This window comes from Calypte anna, chromosome Z (genome assembly GCF_003957555.1).
Source record: "Calypte anna isolate BGI_N300 chromosome Z, bCalAnn1_v1.p, whole genome shotgun sequence".
NCBI classification, from domain to species: Eukaryota; Metazoa; Chordata; class Aves; order Apodiformes; family Trochilidae; genus Calypte; species Calypte anna.
The window spans coordinates 70835225-70861989 of NC_044274.1; the positions used below are offsets into that span (position 1 = coordinate 70835225).

General features: G+C 35.4%; 1 protein-coding gene across 1 annotated transcript in view; it reads left to right on the forward strand.

Annotated features, from left to right (window-relative positions):
- Window positions 1-26765, forward strand: part of ADGRV1 (adhesion G protein-coupled receptor V1) — a 285963-nt gene that overhangs the window by 20098 nt on the left and 239100 nt on the right. Inside the window, exons 4-13 of the mRNA XM_008492118.2 lie at window positions 7695-7879; window positions 9282-9431; window positions 10482-10577; window positions 11623-11727; window positions 13035-13148; window positions 16433-16998; window positions 18205-18475; window positions 19348-19677; window positions 23132-23308; window positions 24304-24527. Of these exons, the coding sequence (XP_008490340.2) occupies window positions 7697-7879; window positions 9282-9431; window positions 10482-10577; window positions 11623-11727; window positions 13035-13148; window positions 16433-16998; window positions 18205-18475; window positions 19348-19677; window positions 23132-23308; window positions 24304-24527 (2216 nt within the window). The 5' untranslated portion in view covers window positions 7695-7696. The remainder of the gene's footprint in view (window positions 1-7694; window positions 7880-9281; window positions 9432-10481; window positions 10578-11622; window positions 11728-13034; window positions 13149-16432; window positions 16999-18204; window positions 18476-19347; window positions 19678-23131; window positions 23309-24303; window positions 24528-26765) is intronic.

Consider the following 26765-nt stretch of genomic DNA (forward strand, 5'->3'; position numbering starts at 1 on the left):
TGAGGCCCCATGCTAATCATCTTACTGAATATGGATGTATTTTTACTTCTACATAAGAAGTCTTGGGGGGGATTTTGTAACATATAGATCTTTAGTAAAACCAACATTCTTTGCTGCAATTTAATAAAAATTAAGATAAATAATTGCAGAAACGACGTTTTGGGTTTTTTTTCTATACATCCTAAATTAATGCATGTAGTTTATACAAATGTTTATATTTAGTAATACACTTCTATGAGCTCAGGGATAACTCACTGTCACAATTGTAATTTTTAGTCAGAATTAAAATTCTGTTTGGTTCACACATGCATATTAACTTGCAAGGATGCACAGTGGATAACAATAATTCTGCTGTCATTATACCTGAAATAATGCAGTCTAATCCCACCATGGGGCTGTAATTTACTGTTCTGTATCTTACAGATTTTTTTTTGTCTTGCAAGATTATTATATGTGAAGCACCACTGCACAGCAAGTATTTTATTTTTGGTTTTAAGTATGAGAAAATTGACCATTTTACTGCAGAAGCTTAAAATTACTTTTTCTGATCTATACTATTCATCCAGGTCATAGTGCTTCATTGAGGGCAAGTACTAGGTATTTGAAACTGTAGTAGTTCTGTGATCAGCCCACATGTTCTAAAAATATGTAAGTAAAAGTGTGGAAGACATGAGAGAAACCTCCAAAGTGGATGGAAATTATTGGGAAGCTTCAGAGCTTTAGTGAAGTAGAACAAATGTGGATTCCTCACTGAAACTTGCACTTCTTGAGCTGGATTTCTTGTTTCCTATGTAAGAGTCTGATGCTTGTGGTAGGCTCATCCATGCAGTTATTTCTACAATCATTATCTTGGAGTTTTGACCATTTTTCATGTCTGGGCTGCTTGGTTTTTTGGTGGTTTGTTCTTTCTTTTGCTGTTTTTGGTTTTGTTGGTTATTTTCTTTTGTGTTTGGTTTGTTTGTTTGTCTTTTTAACCTGCTTGGAGGGGGGATTGGTACAAGAAACCATATGAGAGAGACTGTGAGTGCTTACAGTGTCTCAAGCTCTACTTGAAGCAAAATGCCTGGGTAAGAACCTAGGATACTGGAAAATCCTATAAAATAATTTCTATTCGTGAAAGATTTCTGCAGTTTTCATTAGAACTATGTAGGTGGAAAAGGATTTCCAGCATGGAGGTGAAAACTAGATTTACCCTTTTCTTTAATCTATCTATATGCTAAGTAGAACTATTCCAAAATCCTATCTTTATTTTTTACAGGATATAGGTAGTACTATGTATCAATAAACTGACATCATTTGCATTAGTTAATTTAGAAGTTCTGCAGCTGAAATCAGTGGGGTTTGTTGGTACAAATTAGGGCCATTCAGATCCCTACTGCTGTGTTTCTTAATCCCATTAATTAGGAGATTTCAACCAGTTTGTTTACATTAGACCCTGATCTCTGTTCTAAATATAAAGTAGCCTTAATAACTCATTTAATATGTCGTTTCACAGGAGGTACTCTGGGTAAAAATAATCTGGGTCTTACAGCTTTTCAAAATAATCGTCTGGTTCTCTGTTTGACAAGAAAATTATAAAGTAACTGCAAATGTTTGTAGAAGAGTCTTGTGTTCTCTCTGCTTGCTGCTAGCAGACAGAAGTAGGGTATTCAGCACTGATTGAGAATCTTTCCCTTTATTTTCCACTCAGAATGGGAACAGGCAGAGCAGTGGGTTACCTCAGAAAGCCTTTAGCATTACCTGGCTTAAGAGCTAAAACTTGATTCTCCATTGGTGATTACATGCTTTCCATCTTAAAATTTAAGGATAAAGTTTAGATCCACTCAGATCCTTCTAGAGGAAGTGAAAAGAGGCTGCCAGAAAACTTACAAGGGGTATTTTGGGCTTGTTACACTTTTTAGCTCTCAGTAACCTCAAATACCAGGGTGAGATTATTTGGATTTCTCATCAGGGCTCTGTCTTGGCCTTGGCTTGCAGCTTTATTACTTGCAGTAGTAGTTCCTGGCTGTTATGGTAGATTTACTTTTCTCACTAGTAAATATAAATACAATGGTAGGCAGCTGAAGAAACTTTCCTGCCTTAGGGTAAGATGTCTGTGTTGAAGGGTTTGTGCTTTTTTCCAGCGAATGTAATCAGATGAACAATAATTTTCAGAGATGTTCAGGTTACTTTAAATTGGCCATTCACAGTGATACCTGCAGTCACAGATAATACGATTTTTTAGTAATATCACAACTGTTAGAAAGCAAATGGTCAAGAGAATTGTTGACTGGTACCAGTGTCAATAACATCAAATGCAGATAAACCTTTTCAGCACCTGAGGCTGCACTGTGGTACTGTTGCAGTGAGGAGGTACATAAGCAGCTGAGCCCAAAAAGCTTCAGGACAGTGAAAGCTGATCAAGGGATTTTCAGCACTTAATATTCTGCTTTGTGCTTTGGCTAGCACTTTCCAATGTTAGTAATAAGAAGACAGGTGATGGGCAGCTACCAGGAATGTGTTAGTGGTGAAGGGGAAGACAGGAAACCCTAGAGAAGAATTGGAAGCAAAGGCATCCAGTGACACTGAATAAACCTTCATGGAAGTTGGTGAGAGAGGCTCTGGCCCCAAAGGCTGCAATTATTAGTGCAGCTCATGGGTACAGACAAAGCAGTACTTGTGACTTACTACATCTTCATTCTTTACCTACCTTAAAGCAGATTGAAAGCATGAAAAAGTGGTACAGGAAGATGCTGTTCTGAAATAAATACTTTTGCAGTCTATATTAAGAGTGAGAGACTTATCCTACATCTACAAGAACAATCAGATCAGACTTGGGTAAGAGCCACTATCCAAATGCTAAGTTTTGCAGGCACAGCTATTTTGCCATCCTTCTGTGGGAACTCTGAGGCAGTGAAAATCACAGTCTGAAATAAAGTATTTCTCTCTTAATTTGAGATCATGACAACCTAGAAAGGAGAAGTTCACAAAATCAAAGTTTTTATAATGCCTGCTGCTTTCCTGGCTGGCTCTCTGCTGTAAATTTCAGTGGTTCTGAGAATACCTAAAATAAAATAAAATATAAAATACCTAAAAAAATAAAACACCCACAATAAAAGTGCTGAAAATACACAGGTTCTACATATGTTTCTACAACAGGTGCAGCATGGGCAATGACCTTGTGAAACTTCTTGCTCTGTGCTGTTCCTGTGTACTACAGAGAATCTCCTCTTTACATATGAAAGAGCACACGTATCACTCTCCCATTGTATTCAGCCAAAGATGCTGCTGGGTGCTGACATCCCTGCTGTGAATAGACTTCTCTCTGGCAACCATTGATAGCTGTAATGCTGAACTCAATGAAGAGTACTAGGCATGTCAGTTTCTGAATGTTCTACTTGGCTGGGTATTTGTAACCACAGGGAGTAGACAAGCGCAGGCAGTGAAAATTGCACTGGGCTTTACCCTTGCTCTGCTGCACTGTGTCCCTGGAATTTAGAATTGTGTGAAGATGAGCTGTGATGATCAAATTGTATCTTCTGTATGGGAGAAGTCTGCTTCAGCACACCTGCCTGTTTCTTATCCGAAGCAGCAATGGCAAATCTGAGGTACAGGGTACTTAATCCCTCATTCTGCCTGCTGCTTTGCTCCTCGTCCTTTTGCCATTCTCCTTTCTCTGCTCAATATTTTATTGTCAGATTTGGAATCTTTCAGAGCATTTTCACTTCCCTTCTTGATCTCTCCGTGTGCCACTAGTCTGTAGGTTTTCTCACCCTTCAAAGAAAACAGCCAAGGAGTTTCCATTCTTACGGGGTTTGATTTACGGAGCATGGAAGACAGTGAAACAGTCTTCTCATTCTTTACAGAAGGATGCAGAAAAGACCACTCATTCTTTATAAACTTTAATATCTTCATCTGAAATTTGTTCCAGACACTGAGTGGAAAAAGTAATCTAATCCTGGTGGTTCATCAGTGGCAAGAAACGCCACTGTCATAAACTACTTTCCCTTGGCTTCAGCTGAGCAGTGGGCTGAAATGATCCTCAGATAATTTGTGCCATTGCTGTAGAAACTGATGTGTGGAACCAGAGTATGCTCTGCTGGATTCTACACTAGGCCTGGGGGGAAACACCAATGTGCCTCAGAAAGTGGCATAAAATGAAGACATGAAGATATTAGTTGGGGATCCTGAGTCAGAATTCTGACTTAGATTTCTTTACTTTTTTTTTTTTTTAAACTTGGTGGTTGAATAACATTATTTTTAGACTTTTAAAATTCTTTAATACCACTGAAATGTCCAGATTGTTCTTTAGAGGTACTTTCTCTTGGTTTTGATGCCAGATGCTCTTAATAAACACCCCTTAAAAACATCATCTAGGCCTCAGCACATAGCATTGCTTTAAGCTACCATTCATACTACAAATCATTATTTAAAATATCTTTCGCCAGAATATAGTAACAGAATATTTGGTACATTGACTTTGACATACTTTGAAGACGTATAATATCTAATTGCTTGTTGTAGCTGCGGAAATCTGTGAATTACTTAGACTCAGTAATCTATTTTAAAGCCTTACTGAATATTTGCATTGAGAGAGTTTTACTCAATAATATTCAGCTGAAACAGGGGGGAGCATTTGAGGCATCAAATGCAAAGCTTCCCAAAATCTAGCAGTTAACAAGGGCTAGGATTTTAGCAGAATTTAAAAAAAAAAATTACACTCATGAGTGAAATACTGTGGTGAGGGAGGTAGAGGAGAATTGTCTTTTAATCCCTGATCTTGCAAAAGCTTCTGCTGAGCTTCAGGCAATGGTTAATAGTGTTTCCATGTAAATTTATGTAAGAATTTAGTGTGTAATGTGAGTTAATATTTAACAAATTAAAATACTGTGGCCTATAATATCTTTCTGGCTGTGTGAATAAATTTGTTCTGTATTCTCTAAATCTTGATTTATGTTATTTTTATTAGATTACATCAGCTTTTAAAAATAATCATGGTTTTCAAAGTAGAGCTTATATAAACCGATTAAGAAATAGTTTTGGCAGGGTGTATGCAAAGTAAATCTTAGTACAAATAATGTGAAAAGGAAGAATACACACCAACTAAATAATTGATAGTATGATTGTGAAACCTCTCTTGTTCCACAGAAGTAATCCTATAGTTTTAGAACGCTCTCTAGTAGGAGTAATAGAATTCAAGTAATTCTAAACTTTGTAATCTTGCCCTCAAGGATCATGTTTTCAGTATTATTTACTAGAAGCATGTACCGTGGGAAGATATTTGTGAAGTCTATGACAAGGTAACAGCTGAAGCTAAAAGGTCAACAAATTCCTCAGTTTAGTATGGATGATGCCTGCAACTGCAGACAGTGTAATTTTCTCAGAGTGTACAAAGGCAGTTTAGACAACTCTTCTCTTTACAGCTTGAAGGTTTGTATTTTACAGAGCAGTTCCATATAAAACCATATATATTTTATATATATTAAAATATAGTGAAAACTAATAGAGTTGATTTTGGAAATGCTGACTAAGCTAAACCTCAGGACTTTTGTGTATATATAATTTTAACTATGCTTCTCACTGTAAGCTTTTTCTGCATTAGAGTTGCTAAATAGACAGATAGGCAGGAGGCAAGCATTGTTCCTGATAGACTGTGAGCCATGGATGTCTTGAATGCCTGTTCATGGTAATAAAAGTTAATAGCAAAATACTGCAGTAAAATTATTTTACTGTGTGACATTTTTGCTGGAGGTGAAAAAACCACCATTCACATACATTGTAAAATGGGTAGTTGTTTTCTATTGGAAAATGGTTAGTCCTGATTTTTTGCACCTACTTGCACTAACCTGTTTCCTCTGTGGTTTTCAGTAGAGCTGGATGGTTTTTATTACAAGCAATTAAAATTTGCTAAGTTTGTCATCTCTTTGCTTGCAGAAATTCTGAGACACTGATTATTTTCTGGCTGTACTCACAACTCAAAGTTATTATTTATGTCATGTCTGCAGATAATTTTTCTTCTTTATTTTTCCTGACAGTTTGCTTCAGGTCCTTACAATGTAAAATTGAACCTTGCCCAGACAGTACTTATTGTAAGATGAATCAAAGTCTTGAAGTCTTCCTGGAGCTAGGGTAATTTTAGTGGTCTGAATGCTGTCTTATTCTTTCTCAGAGCAAAATTAAAACTGCCCATCTGTGTACATAAAACACTCAGAATCTACACTGGACCTCAAGTGTATCCTGATTACAAATTTGTCACACGCTATACTAAAGTATCTTTCTATATACTGTGCATTATAATTTCTGTTTCAGTGGCCATTTCTGACTGAATATTCATTTATTGTCACTCATAAATAATGGAAACTCATTCTTTGCAAGCATGCTTAAATATTACTGACATGCAAAAATCAATGTTATATGTTTTGTGCAGTTTATCCATCCATCCAGATTTTTCTGTTAACGTAGTACTTGGAAACAAATTTTTAAGCAAAGTGATGTTTTATTAAAATGTGTAATTACACAAGTATTTTTTGTATCTTTTGTATAGAATTTTTATAATACATTATTTAATAATATAATACATAATATGCTTTATAATATATATCATATTATTATACCATAATAATATAGCAATATAACATATAATATATATTATTATAATATTATATGTAGTAGTGACCACAGATTAAAAAAAAAAGCCAAAACAAACCGAATTTTCTGAAAGGACTAATTCCATTAAAGATCGATGCTGTAAAGTTTTCTTTTTAAACAGAACACAACCCTATTCTTTTGGCTTGTTCAACAATTGCCCAGATCCTTATGACAGAAATATGCTCCATCCAAGCATCCATGTTCTTGGTTCTGCTCAACAGTGTACAACATAAGCCTCTGCATAACATAGCACCTGTTTCCAGTTTCTTGTTCTAGAGCCTCTTAAAAAAGTGTCTTTCTGATTATCAACACCTGATGACTTCACTGGAACTTAAAATCATATTTTATGGTACATAACTGGACTCTGATTTAAGAGAAATAAACCACGTTGCTTTAAGTTGCTTAACCCTAGCAGAAACATTGTGTAGAAACACATAAAAATAAAAAACTTGCTTTACAAAGGTTACAGTGGCATTAAAATGTGCCACAGTGACTTCCCACAACAAGAAGACATGGAAGGCTCATGGAATAAGAGAAGCAATTAAAAGAATCTCAAGTAAATATGAAAATGTTTAAGAATATCTCATGGTTTGTAGGATGTCAGAAGATGGTTTGTGAGATGACAGCAAGCATCCAACTCTTCACCCGTCCTGCCAGTTCATTTTTCTTCCTAAAGAGAACCAAGAGAGCAAAGAAAGTGGAAATAGAGCCATTGGCCTTTGAGCTAATTTTTGTTTGCTTGGAAATGATAATACTTGTGGCACTATGACTGTTTTTGTCTTAAAATAAGTTGCTTGTTTCTCCTATTGAATGAAGTTGGCAAGCTCTGTCTAGAAAACTAGAAGAATAATATGAAAATAGAATTAGATGAAGATGATATTTATGTTGTCTGACATGATTATAGCTGGGACCTGTGCATGTCTTCATCTCATTTCTGATGCTCACAAGATAATCACAGTGTTTGGAGGGCTGAGAAGCTTTGGCTGGATTGATGAGGTTGACTGGGATTTTTTTATATACTTCAGATTCACAACTTATTTTTTAATTGTCCTTTTATTTTTCCGCAGGGATGCCCTCTGCTTCTTTGTCAGTTTATTTGCTTTTAGCATCGCTCGTTCATTTCATGTCTGGGGAAACAGAAGTGAAGTTCAGTGGGCAAACAGAATTCATAGTGAATGAAACAAGTACAACAGTGATACGTCTTGTCATTGAGAGGACAGGGAAGCCTGCCAATGTCACAGCAATTGTGTCGGTAAGGAACTATTTTCAGTTATATTCTTAGTAAATATCACTTATCTTTCTGAAGTTTTGAATGTTGCCTACATTTCTACCAAGCCACTGAAAAGGTGGGTGGCATTTCACTGGGGAAATGCTTCAGTTTGAAGAAGCAACACTCAGTTTCTGTAACTGAGTACATTTCTGCTAGATGCATCAATGGTTTCAAAATGATGACATTAGTATCTCCTTCCTCTGCTCAGATGGAAGTCCAAACTGATGTGCTTGTGTGACTTTGACTGTGGATGTGAATTCATACAGCAAATGTGTATATATAGCAATTTTTCCTTTTCCAGATTACTTTAGAACTTGCAATTTAGTAGCTTCTCCACTATTTGAGCCAGTTTCCCTATGAATTTTAAAAATTGAATTTTACAATTAAATTGTAATTAAATTGGGAGATCAGAGTTAGCATTTTACACTATTTTGAGCAGCTCTCTTAGGCAGATCTTCATAGACTGTTTTTGTCAGAGCTTTTGGTAAAGCTATGGTAGCCTGGGGTAAATAAAAAATAGTTACCAGTATGTCCAGTGACAAGTGAGAGCTACAAAAGTACCTACCACACTTTGTTTTTTCTTCACTGGACTTTCAGTTTCACTGTTCTCACATGAGTAGCAGCCTTTTTCACAGTGGTTCATACAACTCTTTAGTACCTGAAACTGTAGTTTCAGCTGTGGTGGCAGTGCTGGTTCAGTTCCTTGTTTCAATTTAAATTCACTTTCCAGGTGTAAACTTAACCTTAGTCTTGACATTATTGCCTTTATAATCTCACCTCTATCTGCCAGGAGAATCAGGGGGACTTTATTTTGTTTCCTGAAATGAAAGCAGGGGTGTTCAGTACAAAATCTCTGTTGCCAGATGTGGCAACCAAGACATTAATCTGTGTTAAATGCCATGGCTCCTTGTAGGCCTTTGAGTGATACAGGATAGCAAGAGGCAGTTACATCTTCATGTAATTCAAGTAGAGTATATGAAACATACGGAGCAATGATAGGAGCAGCTTTTCCATTAAAAAGCTTGTCATATGAGGCATTATGCAGGAGATACCCAGCTTCATGGAAGAAAGTCATAAGTGGTTCTGAATAAAGTGCCTTGTTTGGTTGCCTTGGTTTTTTTGTTAGGGGTTTGTTTTTTGTTTGGTTGGTTGGTTTGGCTTTGTTGGTTTGTTTTGTTGTTGTTGTAGTTTTTTCCCCCTGGTTACTCAGCATGGATACAAGAGCTTTTTGTTCATACCTTATGTCCAGAAATTAACAGGGGAAAGTGTGCAAATAAATGCTTGCAAAGAAGAACACATGAAGCCTGTTAAACGAGTCCACACCAATATTACAGGAAATGGCAGGGGCGGAGGGAGGTGGCACTCAATTGTATCTTTATTGCAGATTGATGGAGAAGACACAGGAGACTTTTTTGACACATATGCAGCTGCATTTATACCTGATACAGAAACAAACCGAACAGTGTATATCTCTGTCTGTGATGATGACCTTCCAGAGGCTGATGAAACATTCACATTTCACTTGACACTGGCAGTAAGTCTCAGTCGTTCAGTTTATGTGCACATTGCAGTGGGTGATCTGACCTCCATGAAGGGTATTCCAAGATTTTTAGTGTAATCACATTGCTTGAAGTTTGGAGGTCAGTCAGGATGGTGCTTACTGCTCCTTTTGCCATTCCCATGGGTGTCTCTAAGTGATGTTACTGTGCAGTACAAAGTCTGAAACTTCAGCACTGCATTCAGCTCTGGACATCTGAAGGGGCACTGGAGCCCAGAAGAGTTAGATTTCAGCCATTCCTCTTTTGATGCATAGACCGTACCTGGAAGAGAGGGTGGAACTAAAGAAAATTAATTCCAGTCCTCCAGAAGCAGAGAATAAATGAGATTTACTTAAAAAGCAATAAAACAATTTTTAAAATACTTATCAGTAAGTCACTTCATATTGTTCTGTCTCACAGGAGTCATGCTGAACGAGAGGTGTTCACATTCCCCTTTTTTTAGGTAACAGTTCATGGCTGTCAGTTCAGTAAAGATTAATTTGATGTTTTATTGCCAGTTCCTATATATCTCAGGGGATGTTTGCAGTGAGTATAAAAATGAATATTTTCCCTCCTTTCTCTCTTTGATTTGTAAATGTAAAAGTTAATTTTTACAGCACTGTAAAGATTTATTTCCTTTAGTTGGTATCTCAGTTTAATAGCTTCAAAGTGTCAGTTTTGTACAAATATTTGGGGGAAAAGAGCAACTTTGAAGTTTCTGGCAGTGCTAGATGCTTCAAACTTAGTGTCCTTTTCCTATGATATCATTAATAAATAACGATGGCCAAACTATGGTTAATCATTCACAAAGTTTGTTTCAAGTACTTTTTTTTAACTGTACAGAGAGTATTGGCTTAGGAATTAAGAATTATTTTTATGCATTCTACTGCTTTAAATAATTTCCATTGCAATATATAATAAAAAGACCTAATTTGGCATAGGCATGTCAAGGCATAAAGTTTACTCTTAATACATAGTAAAATAAAAATGTGTATTTTTTTGCCCATCACCTTATTTAATAACTTATTTTCTTTTATTCGTTTTAGAAACCCTCTGCAACGATAAAGCTTGGCTCACCTAAATCTGTCACTGTAACAATCTTATCAAATGACAATGCCTTTGGAATAATTTCTTTTAACATGGTATGGCTTTTTATATGGTATATTTGAAAATTTTAGAAAGCATAGAGGTGACGTTTTCAAAGATGTTGGTTGGCTGTCCAACAGAATCCCTTGAAAACTGGTTCTGAGTTACATCTCTAGGGTTAATTCATACGTATATATGTGTTATTCAAATATTCATATATGTAATTCATATACAGCTTTCATAGTTCTATATGCTTTCAGGTGTTGAAGTGTAGCCTGGATGAATAGCTACGTTGCTCATCTTAAATAATAAACTTCTAAAAGCTTATTCAGTCTCATTGCCCCTCATATAAGATGTTCATATGCAGTGGAAGCAAGGGGTAAAACCACAGGAAAGTTAAAGGTGGGAATCTTGAGAATATACACATTTTCCCATCTTGAGCAGTTTTATACTTAACTCTCAAGCTAAGAGAACAGTTCCATGATCTATGAAGTGCAAAACACCTTCTGTGATAAGACTCTGGTGTGTCTCCTGTGACATGGGGGATATTTGCAGGACACAGAGGTTGTATGACTGAAAAGAGAAGGTATATTGCCTGCATTATGTCAACATAATTTCATCAAGGACTTCCCTGAAAAGGCACAACAAGAGAAATTTTTAGCACCAGAGTCCTGATGTGGTAGTACAGACATGATGCTCCCTGAACTGGTGTAATTCTTTGGAATATTTCAGCTACAATAACTTCATAGGCAGAGGCCGTTTATAGATACTTATCTAATAAATTACTTTTTAATGGAGGAAACCTATTTTTAGCAGGGTTAGAAGCACCTATAAATGCCAGCATTAAAATGCCAGTGCTTTGTGAATAGTGACCGTGTTAATTTACAAAACAACCCCCACACAGCTGGCATAATTTATGATAATTTTTCTATCTGAAATCTTTCATGCTTTTTATTAGCTGAACTAATTGGTTGCTAGGAAATGTGTGCAGATTGGATTAACTTGTCTGTGGGAGTTTGGTATTTCTATGGTAACAGTTTCTTCCTTCTGCTGTGATATTTGATCTGTGCCTGATTGCCTGTCCCTTTTCTTCCTCATTAGTCTGCCTTAATCACAGTGAATGAGCCCAGGGGCAGAAATGAATCTGTGCCTCTCACTCTAATTAGGGAGAGGGGAACCTATGGGACGGTCACCGTAACTTTTGAGGTGAGTTTATCAAAAAAAAAAGGCTCCATACCTTGGTCTGTTGGATGAAACTGTGAGTCCCTAATTTTATAAAAGTGTTTAGGAAAGTGAAAGAATGGGAAATATACCTATATCTACACTGGCTATATCTGTTTCATAAAATGGAAAGATACTACATGTCCACGGAAAATACTGCTTAATTTGAGGAAAAAACTGAGTATTTTCTGTCATCTAGGGAGATATTTGAGGCAGCATTATTTGGTATTATTAAGAAAGCAATGTGTATTAAGCATGTAAGAATTGTCTTATTTGATGTTCTTTCAAATTTTATCTACACTTTACAAATAAGCATCCAAATGAGTCTTTAACACCTGTGCCAGCTTTTAATATGTAAGTATTTAAGGGGTCAGTATTTAGTGAAATTCTGTGTCTGTATGAGCACAGTTTGAGTCCTCAGAAATTGCACTGCTCATGTTGAATATTTAGACTGCTATTTATGGACTTGATTTGAACGTGATACATCTGTTGCCTTTATTGTTGGGGGTTTTTGTTAGTTTTATTTTTCATATCTATCTCAGATTCTGTTGCATACTTTAAAATTATATACAGAGTCTCTCATCTGGATAGCTCCTTGCCAGTTATCCAGTCTTACGTTTAATCCAGACCTGTCAAAAATCTGAAAAGATTTGTACTGGGTTTTATTGCATAATAAATATAGCATGTATAAAGCTCAGAATGAGATTCTCTGTGTAATTTGTTGTTTTAAGGTCCAATAAATTTTATTATCTGCATAATTGATCACATTCATCTCTCAGTGTAGGTTAAATACGTTTGTTGAAAAATATTCACAAGATTTTCTAAAAAAAACCAATCACCATTTTGCCTCTGTTTTCCTAGTTTTTTAAGTTTCACTATTAAATGCAATAATCACAATTCAAGACAGAAAGCTATATTTTAATTTTTTTTTTTTTTTTCTCTTGGAACTTATTATGAAACCCTTGTGACTTAAATTGAATTAGAATGAATGTGCTGTCTGTTATGTCTAAGAGCAAATTAAATATCAATAAACAGCAATGGCTACACATAAGCCTTTATGGAACTGGTTTTACTTCCTTTCTTTCTGGCAACATACAATTTATTCAGAGTGGTTACTCTGACTTTGTCTGAAAAATAAGAGCAGATTTCCACAACTGAAACTGTGTGCCCATGTGCAGGAGACAGCTGAATTTGTTATTTGTTTTGCATGGTACACACTGTATATTGATTACTGTGCTAGATTCCTTCTCCTGCTTTATGTATTTCTTATCATAAAAATCAATTATTTGCAGATAGAAGATGGACCAAACCCATCTGAAGAAGACTTTAGTCCAGCTAGGGGAAATATTACATTTACCCCTGGGAGATCAATGGTGATTTATAATTTGACAGTGCTTGATGATCAGGTAAGAACAATCTGACTTCATTTTTTGTTGTAGTTATGCAGAAAGATATCTGCTGTTCTAGAGATACTTAGAGTAACAACTTAAAAAAATGCTTGTTTTAAATACAGTTAAAAGTGCCTCTGCCTAATAATGTTAAATTGTGTCTCTATGAGCTTTCATTTATCCTCCTTCTAGTGCTACCTCTGTAATTCTCATCAGTGAATTGAATGTTTTTTAGTTTCTGAAGATACCCGGGTTGTTTTCAGTGAACCTGTTGGGTGCTACTGCTGTAAATGTAAAAACAATCTAGAACTCATTACACTTCATTTTCAGATTTAATACTGAGGTCCTTGTATGGCCAGAGATGATGTTCTTGAAATAGATTGAGGTTCATCTATTAGTCTGTCCTTTCTATATTTAACTTTCCTGTATTTATTTTTAATTTTTTTTTTTAATACACTCTTCTTTTCACTGCCTGCCTTCCAAATTCGTTGTGTTTGTGTAATGAACTCAAGCATTCTTTTTTGCCTGTGTTAATTTTTGGGGCAAAAAGAACCTAATCCTGAAATTTCAAGACTGCTCCTCTCTATTTAACAATACATAAGAACCCAGTATATTGTTAACTTGATTGTCTCTCATTCATGTCAATAGCAGAAATGTTATGTTTGCAACTAAAGAAAGAATCTAACACCTTAAATATGCATTTTATTATATGGATAATATAATATGGATATATATGGATATATGGATATATATGGATATATATATGGATATATATATGGATATATATAGAGAGAATATGGATATATATAGAGAGAATATGGATATATATATGATATATGGATATGGATATATAATAGAGAAACTATAGACTGAAAAAAATTGTGTTTCTATATGGATATGTTCTCATGTAGAAACATATTTTTAAAACTTCTTCAAAAAATAGATAGTACCACCCTAAAAGAAATAGGTAGTCCTGTGAAGAACATAAAGACAACATGGAGCTGATAATTAAAATTTGACAATTTTCTATTGGTCTCTAAGAAAATGAACATATGTTGTAAGCCATTCTTTCTGAATAAAAAGAGTAAACAAAATATATTCTACTTTTCAATTTGTGATTTTTATTTTTTCTTTTTTTTTTTTTTTTTTTTAATTTTTCTTTTTTAATTTTCAATTTATCATAAGGATGAGAGGGAAAATAGAGGAACCCAAATAAGTAAAAATGGTGTGGAATTACCTAATAAGGAAGTTAGCAAGAAAATATTAATATCAAAAAGTTCATGTCCCAGACTTCAGGAATTTAAAAGCCATTTGCAAAGTTCTGGTAGTTGAAAAAAAAAAAAAAAAAGAAAAAAAAAAGAAAAAAAAAAGAAGCTTTTCCACATTTGTACTGATATTTTTAATATTTCTGTGACTGACACACAGAAATAAATAATTTGCCTTTTTAGGACAATGTGGTTGTAGTTTGTTTTTTTTTCATCTGAGAAATAATCTGAAAATTCTCCTTTTCAAAGCTGAATATGTGTGGGTCTTTCACAAGCATACGTGGAAGGTTAATTTTGTATAAAAAACCTTTATTGGTGATGATGGTGGTCATGATGATGGAATTCACAAGAACCCAGTTACTCTCAGAACTTAGTTTGAGACTTTAGGATCTAAAGCTAGGAAAAACACTGCAACATTTCTGTATTGTGTAGCACTTTTCCTACAGAAATTAGGGAGCTGCAGATCTGATCTTCACAGTACTACATGTATAGTAATTTCATAGTCTACATTTCCTTTTTAGTGAGGAATAATGGCAACTTTGTTAAGGAAAAATGAAAGAGGCCTGGCAGCCCTGGAAATCCTTTATGCTGTTGTCTTTGATGTGCTACTGTTTTTTTTAATTGCCTACTCATGATGCCATTAAAACCCTAGAATGTCCCATTTATATGAAATACTAAGATGTAAAGTACAACAAGACATTTTTATTGTCTCCTAAATGTATATTTTTGTGGTGCAAGATACATTAGCTTGTTACTAAATTGAGTGTATTCTATTTTATTTTAGCATCTATTCTAGTAAGACAAAATAAATCTGTGAGAGAGATGACTGAGAGTTTCCAGATCTCACATTGACAAAAAAAGAACCTGCATCAGTCAACAACATTATGCAAGTTTAAGCTCCACAAGCCAAACAAGAGACAGAACTGGCATCAGCTATAAAGGCATTTGCATGCCCAATCTCTTAGCACTGGAAAAATATCTGAGGGTGGCCAATTAACAAATGAGTGTGAAAGAGAAGAAATATTGGACAGCAGGGTTTTCAGACCTTTTTTTAGCTTGGTAAACAAAAGTTCCTGAAAAGAATTTGTCAACTTTTTAACAGAGTATTACCATTAGCAAAAGATAAATAATTTTGTCCAGGAATTCCTCTCAGAAATAAATAATACTAGTTTACAGGAGTCCTCAGCAAGAATGGGAAGCAAAAGTCTTAAATGATTTTTAAAGATTTACTTTTTACCCTAATGTATTAATAAAATAACTATATTTTTTCAGTGTAATAGGTTTATCATATCAAGATTTGAGAAATAAAATGTAGTACTATAAAGCAAAAATCTCATCCCTAAATTCTGTTATTTGCAATTTATAAACCCTTCCTTATTGTCTGCTGCATCAGATACTGCAAAATAGAATAGCTAAAACTATGAGGTAATTTTAAACAGTCATCCTGTAATAATGTCTTAGCCTAATTAATTGCTAAGAACCAGAAAACGAGTTCCCAGTTCTGTGACAGAAATCTTCCCTGGGGATGTGTCTGACTTTAGGAAATGTTCCTTTGCCAGTTGTATAGGAATGGATGGGCTAAGATAGGTTTGTTGTTCCTGAATTACTTCAGGTATTCGTGGAGGTTATTCAGCATCAACATCAGAAAATTAAGATGTAAATCTAACTGGGGAAATGTTTGTTTCCAAATAGAGGTGGATTCTAGAAGTAGAGTTTTGATCTTCTCAGTCTCAAGTTGGAAAAATCGAACCATCTTTTTCTGATTCTTGCCTAGTTTTTGTTTCACTTTTGCTTGGCTTTCCACCTCTTTTCATATTTTCAGAGCACAGAGTTATGTTTTAGAAAATGGAAAAATTAAATTCTGAGAAGGGATTTTTCAGACCAAATTAAAAGGAGGACTTTTAATATGAAATTAACAGTCAAGTTTTTATTATTTCCCTTTTCTGCAGAATATATAAAACATATTTCTCAGTAAGAGTATTCTACATGTGTTTGAAATGTGACTTATACTCAATTGCTAACATTTTTTTTTTTCAGGTACCTGAAAATGATGAATTGTTCATTGTTCACCTGAGAAGCGTGGAGGGAGGGGCTGAAATCAACAACACAAAAAATTCAGTCCAGATTATTATTAAGAAAAACGACAGTCCTGTACGTTTTGTTCAGAGCACTTATGTGGTGCCTGAGGAAGCTGATGTGATAACAATTCCAGTGGTTCGTGGTAAGGATGTCAGTGGAAAATTAATTGGACCTGATGAATATGAAGTCTCTGTCAGTTACGCCATCATAACTGGGGATACAACAGCACATGCACAGCTTAACGTAGACTTCCTAGATCTACAGCCAAATACAACTATTGTTTTCCCACCTCTAGTTCATGAAATGTATCTGAGATTTAAGATCCTTGATGATGCCATACCAGAAATTGCTGAGACCTTTCAGCTTATGCTTCTTAAGGACACTCTGCAGGGAGATGCTGTTTTGGTTAATCCTTCTGTTGTTCATGTCACCATCCAACCGAATGATAAACCCTATGGAGTGCTATCAATCAACAGTAACCTGTTTGCTCAGACTGTTATCATTGATGAAGACCAAATTTCAAGGTACTACAGAACTTCAAATCTAGAATCTAGTCAGTCTCAGGATTTCACTGATGCTAGTTATAAAATCACTATGGAAAACATAACCTAGTATTCAATTAGCATGTTGTTATTACCAGCTATCTCTACAAAGATCTCAAGGAAGTGGGAATGTCTAATGCTACAAGAACTATCTTAATATTTATGAACTGTATGTAAAACATTTAGTCACATTATCAGAATACTGAGAAACCACTAATCTGAAGGCATGATTAGTGCAGTTGTGATGCTGCTATACAATGGTTCATAAAAGTAGGAAACAAATTTCTGTCTTCCATCCCTGGTAAATCTTTGTATGTGCTACTTATAAAATCAATCTCTGGGTAAAAAAAAAAAAAAAAAAAAAGGTTTGAGTGAATCCCATTAAATACTAAGTTTAAACTTAAAAGTAAGTTAAATATATGCAATTTTACACAGAGATTAAAATCATAGTTCTGTACAAATTTTTCAAGCAGGACGGATACACAATATTGGCAGTCTTAATAAAAATATCCACTGCTAGCTGCTGATGGTAGTTTGTTTCCAGAAAAACAGCTAATGAATTCAAGCTATCTTACTGTGAAGAATATGGAAAGAATGTTTTATAGTATGTGGAGCCCAGCACCTCAGCAAAGTGCTGTACACAGCAAAGAGAAAAATCTTGTTTTCTAAATTTTGTAAGTCATGACTCTGGTACTTTTTATTGTAATCGTAGGCTTGTGAGATGCCAGAAACATGACATTTCCAGCTTATAAATGTCAGTAACTTGAAATTTAATTATAGGGAAAATAGTTCATTCATAATCATTATTTAAATACTCATGCCTGATGACTGTATTTTGATGTAGTTTGCAAAGTGACGGAGGAATTTAACAGAAAAATTTTTAAAAAATTTGACACGTGTTTCTTGAAACAAATGTAAAACTCAGGATCTTTCTTGCTGTAAAAAATAATAAGTTCTAACAAATATCTTTGGAGTGATTACAGAGATCTCATGAATCAGCACTTGAAGGAATGTCTTACTTTGTGTGTTATGATTTCACAAACCTTTAGCCCTGAGTCAAAAGTCAATTGCACCAGCTGAGGTTCATTTCACTGAAGTCAGTGCAAATCCTTCAGGGAACTGAAATAATGAAGCTGATGTCAAGTATAATTTCATACTGTGTGGTTTTATTTTCATTCAAAACTGTAGGTTTGAAGGGATCACGATTGTGAGGAATGGTGGGACACATGGAAATGTTTCTGTTACCTGGGTTGTCATCAGGAATAGCAGTGATCCCTCACCTGTGGCTGAAGACCTCACTCCAGAGACTGGGGAGGTTTGTTTTGATCAAGGGCAGATGCTGGTAACACTTCCTCTGGACATTATTGATGATGATAAACCAGAGGAGGCAGAGCCCTACCTTCTGAAGCTCTTGGCTGATACAATACAGGGAGGTGCAGAAGTCAGTGAACCATCTGAGGTAAGTTTTCCTTTAGTACTCTTTTGGTGAAGTTAATAATAGATAATAATTAGGGGCTTTTGATAAGAAATTTTGATTAGAAATTTTGATTAACAAATTTTGATAACAAATTTTGATTAGGGGTTTTGATAACAAGGAGTAATTGGCTAAACTGACTAAAGGTTTTGGGCTTGAATATAAATAAAACAAATTAATCCTTAATATAATCTTGTTGTGGAAAGCCATATCCAAAGTATTTGGCTTAGCACTGTATACAAAGCAAGACCTTTTACAGTAACTTTCAGCTGAGGTTACTCACAACATACACAGCATTGCATAAATGCTGCTGTGAGTGGCTGCTTGCTAAGGGAAGGCAGAAAAGTTATTTTTTCACTTGCTCCTCTGCTGTCTTAATAATTATTGGAATGCTTTACAGAGAGTAACAGGATCAAGAGGAGGGATTGGTGATTAAGACTGTAACCTCTGAACTTTTAAATACAGGATGGCTTAGCATTGCTGACAGTTTTGTTACTCAAGTCCCTTTACTTTTTTTTTCTTACAAATGGCTGGAATAAACTTGGTGAATAAAATTATTTTTTTTTTTTCAGTCTGAAACATTTTTTAATTATTCACTTTGGCTGCTGAGCCAAAAAATCAGTTATTCAGAGCTCATTCTGGCACATGGATGATGCATAGTGGGAAAGCTGCCCATGTCAGTGTTGTGCTGCTTGTGAACAAAGAATACTTTGGGACTGTCAATCTTATTTCTTTCCTGAGTGCCAGTTCACTAAGGAGAAAAATGTATGGTGACAGTCAGGACATCCTTCCATGAAAGCATGAGAACTGTGGTAGCTGTAGCATAGTGTAAGTGATGCTTTTTTTTTGTTTTGCAGCTTCTGTTTTACATTCAAGACAGTGATGATGTTTATGGCCTCATAAAATTTTATCCTTTGGAGAATCAGAAGATTGAAAGTAAACCAACAGGACGCTTTTTATCCTTGAGTTTTTCGAGGGAGGGAGGAGCAGTGGGAGATGTGCAGTTGGTTTATACTGCACTGTATATTCCAGCTGGACCTCTGGATCCTGAGAGAGCAAAAGATGGCATTCTAAATATGTCTAGTAGAAGTGTTCTCATCTTTCCAGAAGGACAAACAGAAGAGATTTTAAATATACCAATAAGAAATGATGCATTTCTTCAAAATGGTGCTCATTTCCTCGTACAGGTATCTCAGTTTGGAGTGACTTGTTTTGTTTGTTTGTGTCTTTTGTGTTTTGTTTTTTGTTTGTTTCATGTTGTGTAATTTAAAAAGAAAGAACTTATTAACTCTGTAGCTGAGAAAACAGTTTTTAGTAACAGCTACTAGAAACATGCCATAAGCAGAAGTTGAACTGAAATATGTAATTTTAAAAAATTAGAGTGCTGTAACAGGATTCAGGTGTGAATCATGGAATTTAACAAAAAGAGATCAATGATGCAGGTGCTAGTTACCTTTAAAAGTGAATTACTAAACCATGACAAATTTTAGAAATTACAAGCAAGTAAAATATAAATGAAAAATAATCAAACTTATTATATTTAATTTATGCATTAATTTGTTGGGAGAACCTAAAAAGCTTTTTTTTCCTGTTTTCATTCAATTATGATCTTTACTACCCCTAGGTTTTTTTTCAATTTCTCCTTTTTTTTTTTTTTCTTTTCTATCTGAGTTTGTAAGAAGGGTACCTCTGTCATTGCTAATTAAAACTATCTATAAAATCCAATAAAACTGTGGTTTTGGCAGAGAAATTGATTTTCAGAAAAAATATTTAAGGAAAGAATTTACACTTTCCAACTAAGGCTTTCAGGTTTTACTGGAGAAAACCAAGTTTGCTTACATAGGCTGAAGAAGTTGGGGTTGTTCAGCCTGGAGAAGAGGAGGCTCCCAGGTGAGCTCAGAGTTTCCAATATCTGAAGGGGCTACAAGAAAGCTGGGGGAGGGCTTTGGACATGAGGTTGTAGTGAGAGGACAAAGGGGGAATGGTTTTGAGCTTGAGCAGGAAGATTTAGGTGAGACATTAGGAAGAAATTCTTTAATTTGAGGGTGCTGAGCCCCTGTGCCAGGTTTCCCAGAGAAGCTGTGGCTGCCCCATCCCTGGCAGTGTCTCAGCCCAGGTTGGATGGGGCTGGATGATCTTTTAGGTCCTTCCAACCCAAACCATTCTATGATTCTGTATTTTAGCAAGATATTACTGATCTGTATTGCTGTGGAAGATACTGGGCATTGCCATCAGTATTTGTGATTTTTATTTTCTCATCTGAATTTAAGACTGCCCCATAATCTCTGCTTCCTGTGTTTAGCTCTGGCCATCTGTGATGAATAAATAGGTAGCTATCCAGGGATGACTTGGCACATCCAGAGCACAAATTAGAGAGGCATTACTTAATTTCTTTTAATCTTTTAATTAATCTTTTTTTAATTTTAAGTCAACTGTCTGTGGAGTTTTCAAAGATGTTGCTATTAAATCTATAGAATTAAAATTTGCCATTCTTTCTCTTTTATTTAATGTTTTAATTTCTTCTGTGACCCTGAAAGGATTTCTTCTCCCCACATTCTCTTACTAAAAACAAAACAAAAATACTATACATACTAGTATGCAATTTTTGGCATTCACAGATAGGAAAGTGTGTCCTGGAATACTAGACTAGGTTAGTATGCTTTACAGCTGCATAAGACCTGAAAGATCTACAAAGAGAACTGAAATAGACAAGGTTCTTTTAAATGGTACATTATAAATAATATTTCATTGTGGACTATGGAAAAGACACACACATACGAGCAGTATTTCAGATTTCAGGCACTTTGCAAAACTTCAGATTCCAAGGAGGTGGAGGGGGCAAGTGGGGGAAGGGAGAGGGTGAATGTTCTATACTTTCTCCATGAACCATAAAAAATCTTTTTGTTTGTATAAACCAAATCAGAAGGGCTTTCCAGCACAGAAAATTCATTTAGGAACTCATAGAAAAGGAAGAAAAATACTTCTATTTATCACTATGACAATCCTTCTACATTGTGAATAAACAATAATCTCAGTGAACATGTTTAGAATGAGAAGATTACAGAGTTTGAACTAAGCATAATAAAGGATCAACTCAGGAATCAGGGGAGGAGTGGAGGAGGAAATGAAGCTTAAGCACAACTAGAGAATGGAGAGAGGAACTGGAAAAGTGAGATTAACATTCTTCAGTGACATCTTCAATTACATAACCTACTATAGTCTTAAGTGAAGTTTTTGGCAAGGACAGGAAGATTAACTGATTTAATAAACTACTTGTCATTATTATTCCATTCACAATGCATTCTTTTTTTCCTCATGAGCTGATCTGCTTTAAAAAGAAAAACACTGAACTAAAACTAAATTTCTTGGGTCTTTCTTAGTTTAATTTCAATGTTACTATCCAAAATCAGAAGCACTTAGCAAAGTGCATTGTTTCAGCTGTGCAGTAATTCTGAAACTCTCTTGAGCTAACTGTTAATTGCAGGATCAGGATTTACTCTAAAGGAAAGCTTAGAAAACAAGCAAAACAAACAGTCCTGCCATCTGTTCCTTAGACACCTCGGTAGATGGCTGGTATGGTTGAGAACCAATTACTGCATAATCAGTATTTTTTTTAAATTACTAAAGTATTTGTAACACAGCTCCACCTATCATCAACTGAGATGCACATATTTTTATGTGTTACTTAGGCAATGATATGGCCCAAACATTTATAGAGAGTCATTTAATAATTGAACGGTTTCAAAACTCATTAGATGAAATAGTGATTCATGATCACTATATAAGTTAAAATCAGGCCACTCTCCCCTCCTCCTGTGAAACCTTACTATATGGTAACATCTGATAACTCCAGGTAGCCTCACGGAAGTCATTGAGGACTCAGTGAATTGTTTGCAGAAGTAAGTGCAAATCAGTTATGGAAACATGTATTATAATAATGCATGAAGACAGAAGCACATGGCAAAAATTATATTGGAAACACGTATTTGAGCAGGCAGTCCTGCTCACCTTACTAAGTCAGTACTGATAATGGGTATTATGAGTGATAGGTCCCATTCAAAGAAAGTGTAAACATTTTTGCATTTCTTCTTAGGATAAACAAACCACTAGAAATATGGTCACATGAAAGAAGACTACATGTTACACTGATTTTCGGTTCAGAATGCAATTCTAATTTATTAGTTGTTATAAACAACTAACAGCTTCACAAAGTGAAGTCCTTAACATTGTATGAGAGAGGAAGACTGAATTATTATTTGGCTTCATCAGAGGCTGTATATTATTATGCTTCCAGTGAATTCAGATTTTTATCAATGTGTGGCACAAAAAACAAAGTTCAAACAATAGCTTGGGCCACTAGTTAAAATCAGTGTTGTTATTCACAGGCCTGGTGATGAGTCAGCTGATCTAGAAGGTTCATACTACATACATGAACATTATGTACCTGACAGAGATACCATTCTGCTGACAAAGCTCAATCGTATCCACTTCATTTCTTCAATCCATTTATAACAACAATGAGAAATTTGTTTTGGAGATGTTTTGCTCCCTGTGTATGAAACTTGCTCTGAAAAGTCAGAATTGTTCTGACTTGCTACCAAGGTTTCTTATTTATCTTTTTTTTTCTTTTTTCTCCTACAGCTGGAAAAAGTTGAGCTAGTGAATAGAATTCCTCTGATCCCACCTGTGAGTCCAAGGTTAGGTGAGATTCAAAATATTTCTCTCAGGATTACTCCAGATATTGCAAATGGAGAAATAGGCTTTACCAGCAATCTTCCAATTATTCTTTCTGAGCCAGAAGATTCTTCTGCTACAGAGGTAAGTAAAATTTCTTATATTGTCCCATGCTATAGAAGACTGGTTTTGAGAAGGCAAATGCTATATTTATTGATTCCTTCTAATACATGAAAGTTAATGTAGGGAATAATCCTTCCTCTAAGTTCTGCCTGATGTCAAGTATTCCCATGATATAAAAAAAAATTAAGAAAAAAAAATAAAGAAAAAAAGGGAAAAAAAAGAAGTGCTTGTAAAATGAAGATCTAAAATAATGTGTCATTATCAGAAAAATGAGGCTGATCTCTGCTTTCTCTCTAAGCATCCAAAGCCAATTATGTTTTAATTCTCTCACAGAACAAAAGAGGCTGCTGACAGTTTTAATTTTTGTTACCAACTGGAAATACCTGTATATCCTAGTTGACTAAGTTCTGTGTGAGCAGATTTCATGGCTTGTTTTGCATGTTTTCTAACAGCCAGGCTTTTTTAGGTTTCTGACAATACGAAGCAGCATTTTCAGAAGCATTGCTGTTGATCTGACTGCCTTAGTCCCAGGTGGAGAAACTTTATTTAAAGGTTTTGCATACATTGTCACTTCTTTTCCTTTCTGTCTTAACTGAAATCTTCCCACAAACCTTTAATCAGATAATCAGTTTCTCATTCTTTCATTAAAATTGCTAATTACCTTGAGCAGAGTACAGGTTGGCATGTACTGTATTAACCAGAATAAAATTATGGTGGTTATCTTGAACATCTTGGTTGTGTATTGAAAAGGTGGGCACTGGTAAAATAATTCATGCAAGACTTTTTGTGTTTATTGTTGCTTAGTGACTTGTGATATCAATGGCCTGTCATCTCCATCCTCTAAGTATGTAACTGGTAAAAAAATATAACTACTTACCTTAATTGGTTCACTATCTTTGAAATCCTGTCACATAGGTATGGTTAAAATACCCAAACTGAACATTCTGTAGCTTGCAAGGGGGTAATTGTTTTTGCATATAGTTTTAAAAGCCACAACATATTGATGTGTTTCATAGGTTTCCATTGCATTGCATAGAGATGGGACTGATGGCCAAGCAACTGTGTTTTGGAGTCTGAAACCCTCTGGTGTCAATCAAAAGGCAGTAACAGATGATGATATAAGTCCTTTTAATGGCTCTGTTGTTTTCTTATCTGGACAAAGTGAAACTGCAATCAACATTACTATTAAAGCTGATGATATACCAGAAATGAATGAAACTGTGTTATTGACGTTGGACAGGTACTGTACCCTAATCTCTCTTTGTTTGTATTTAGTTGTAATACCCAATTAGCACCAATATACCAAATTAGCACTGTATTATTTAGGAGGTATTGCCTTTATTTTCTTGATAAATACCTGAAGAAATATTAGGCCCTTGACTTGGACTGTGAACTTCTTCTTTGACTGCAGGTCAGTGTAAGAAGCTGTGTTTTATTTATTGTCTAATGACTAAATTTTGTTTATATTTTCATAGAAATAATGTGCACTGTTTTGAAGCTCTTTCAGCTTTGATGTTTATTCACAGCTCTTGGTTATAAAATATATTTTCTTTCCAGAAAGATAAAATTCAGTGAGATAATTGGGAAAACTATAATGAAGAGTGGGAAGCAATACATACCTGTGTTTATGTCAGGAAAAGGCTTATCAGGAAAAGGCATCACAGCTCCTGGCTGGTCTTTGAGCTACAAAGAGCACTGAGGTGTTTCTGTAGTGTCCTCCTGTATAAGGTCAGGATTATAGGATAATAAATGCTGTAAGGGACCACAGGAGACGCTATCATCTGCATGTGAGAACTACTTATAATACTTAAATTATTTCATATCAAGGAGCATGTATCCTCCTCATTTACTAACAGGAGAATCTTGGCTATGTCTTCTGTTCAGCTACCAGCGAGTCAATGGTCTTTATAGTTTAGAAATACCACTGCTTCTACCATCTCCTGTTAGTCTAAGGCGTAGTACTTCACTTTTTTTCTGTAAAAACATATTAATAGAGGTCTACCAGCAGCCATGTCCACACAGAACTACTTACACAGTGAGTACTTTTGTCCTGTATAGTAACTGCAAATTTGCTCTTAGGAGCTTCAACACCAGCTTCCCATGGTGAGTACATACTAGCAAACCATCAACCAGCTCCTCAAGCTATTGCTGATCCTGTTTCAGAAAGACTGGTTTTATGGTCATAAAGGAAAGATGTTATTCCATGGAAGGATTATCCTAAAAGCCCTGGTAGTGCAGAATCAGATATTTCATTTGACTTTGACTACTCACTACATTGAAAAGACAATCCTGTTCCAGACAGAAACAAATGGAGACTTTACAAGCAGTTCTCTGCTTTCCAAACTCCTCTCGAGGAATTCATTAGAGTCTGTGCCACAAAGGAGGAAGCTAAAATTAAAAATTATGGTGAAAGTTGTGAAGAAGTGTTTGTAAGGTGGCCAATGAATGGTCGTGAAAGGGTAGGAAACAAGTAGGTAGATAGAGAAAATGGATGGCATAAAAAATTAGTTTTTTAAGTTCTGTGGGTGTGATTAACAACAGTTTTCTGCCATTTAATCAAAGTAGTATCCCTAGGCTGTGCCTGGAAAATGATGGCTGCAATGGGGATTGAGCTGGCAGCTGGAACAACGTAGCCACTGTTCTGCTTTTACTAGGTACAATGGAAGGAGCAGGTTCTGCTGAGCATGAAGTGGCTGGCAAAACGTGTGCCAGCAGTGAGCAGCTTTCTCACACTTGGCAATGTCAGAGATTAAAGGAAGGAACAGGTGGTCTGGCCTGGAAAAAGAAGTAAACAAGGAGGAGAGAAAATCCAAACTTTTCTGTAGACCCGAATAGAGTCCCTCAAGTCTTCAAGTGAAATTTGGCAAGTTTAGCATTTATCAGAGTCTGTGGATGAAATGACTGCAAAGATCCTCCTTTCAGTACTGGAGATGACTCTTCAGATCAGGGTTGAAGAATACTGGCAGCATTATGTTTGTGAGCTTGTGGCATTGCTTTCTGCATAGTTTGTATTTTCTGTAGGAACTGAAGATTTCGGTTTCCAAGGCTGACAGCCAGCACCTCACAGCAGGTGTGAATTAGCATGAAAACAAAGATGCACTGTGCTGTGGATGTGCTTGTATGTTCTATAAATTGTAGCTTAAGTCAGTAGGAAAATGGAGCATGTAAGAACTTCAATGGAACTATAGACATAGAAGTACATTCATAAGCATTCTATTTATTGCAGCTAGTAGTAGCAGGGGTAAAATAATAAAAATAATTAGTTCTAACAAGGATGTATTCTCATACTCAGTGGTATTGTTAAGGCATTTTACATTTTACACAAGTTTTGATCACTATCCTGGTTCTGTGTTGTCTGTCTGTGGGCTGCAGATATTAAAAATAACTCATGCCCAAAAAATTTGAGGCAAAAGTTTATAATGAAGCATATAATTTTAAGGAAGGCACTTAACATGAATGATAAAGCAGAAAAACAATC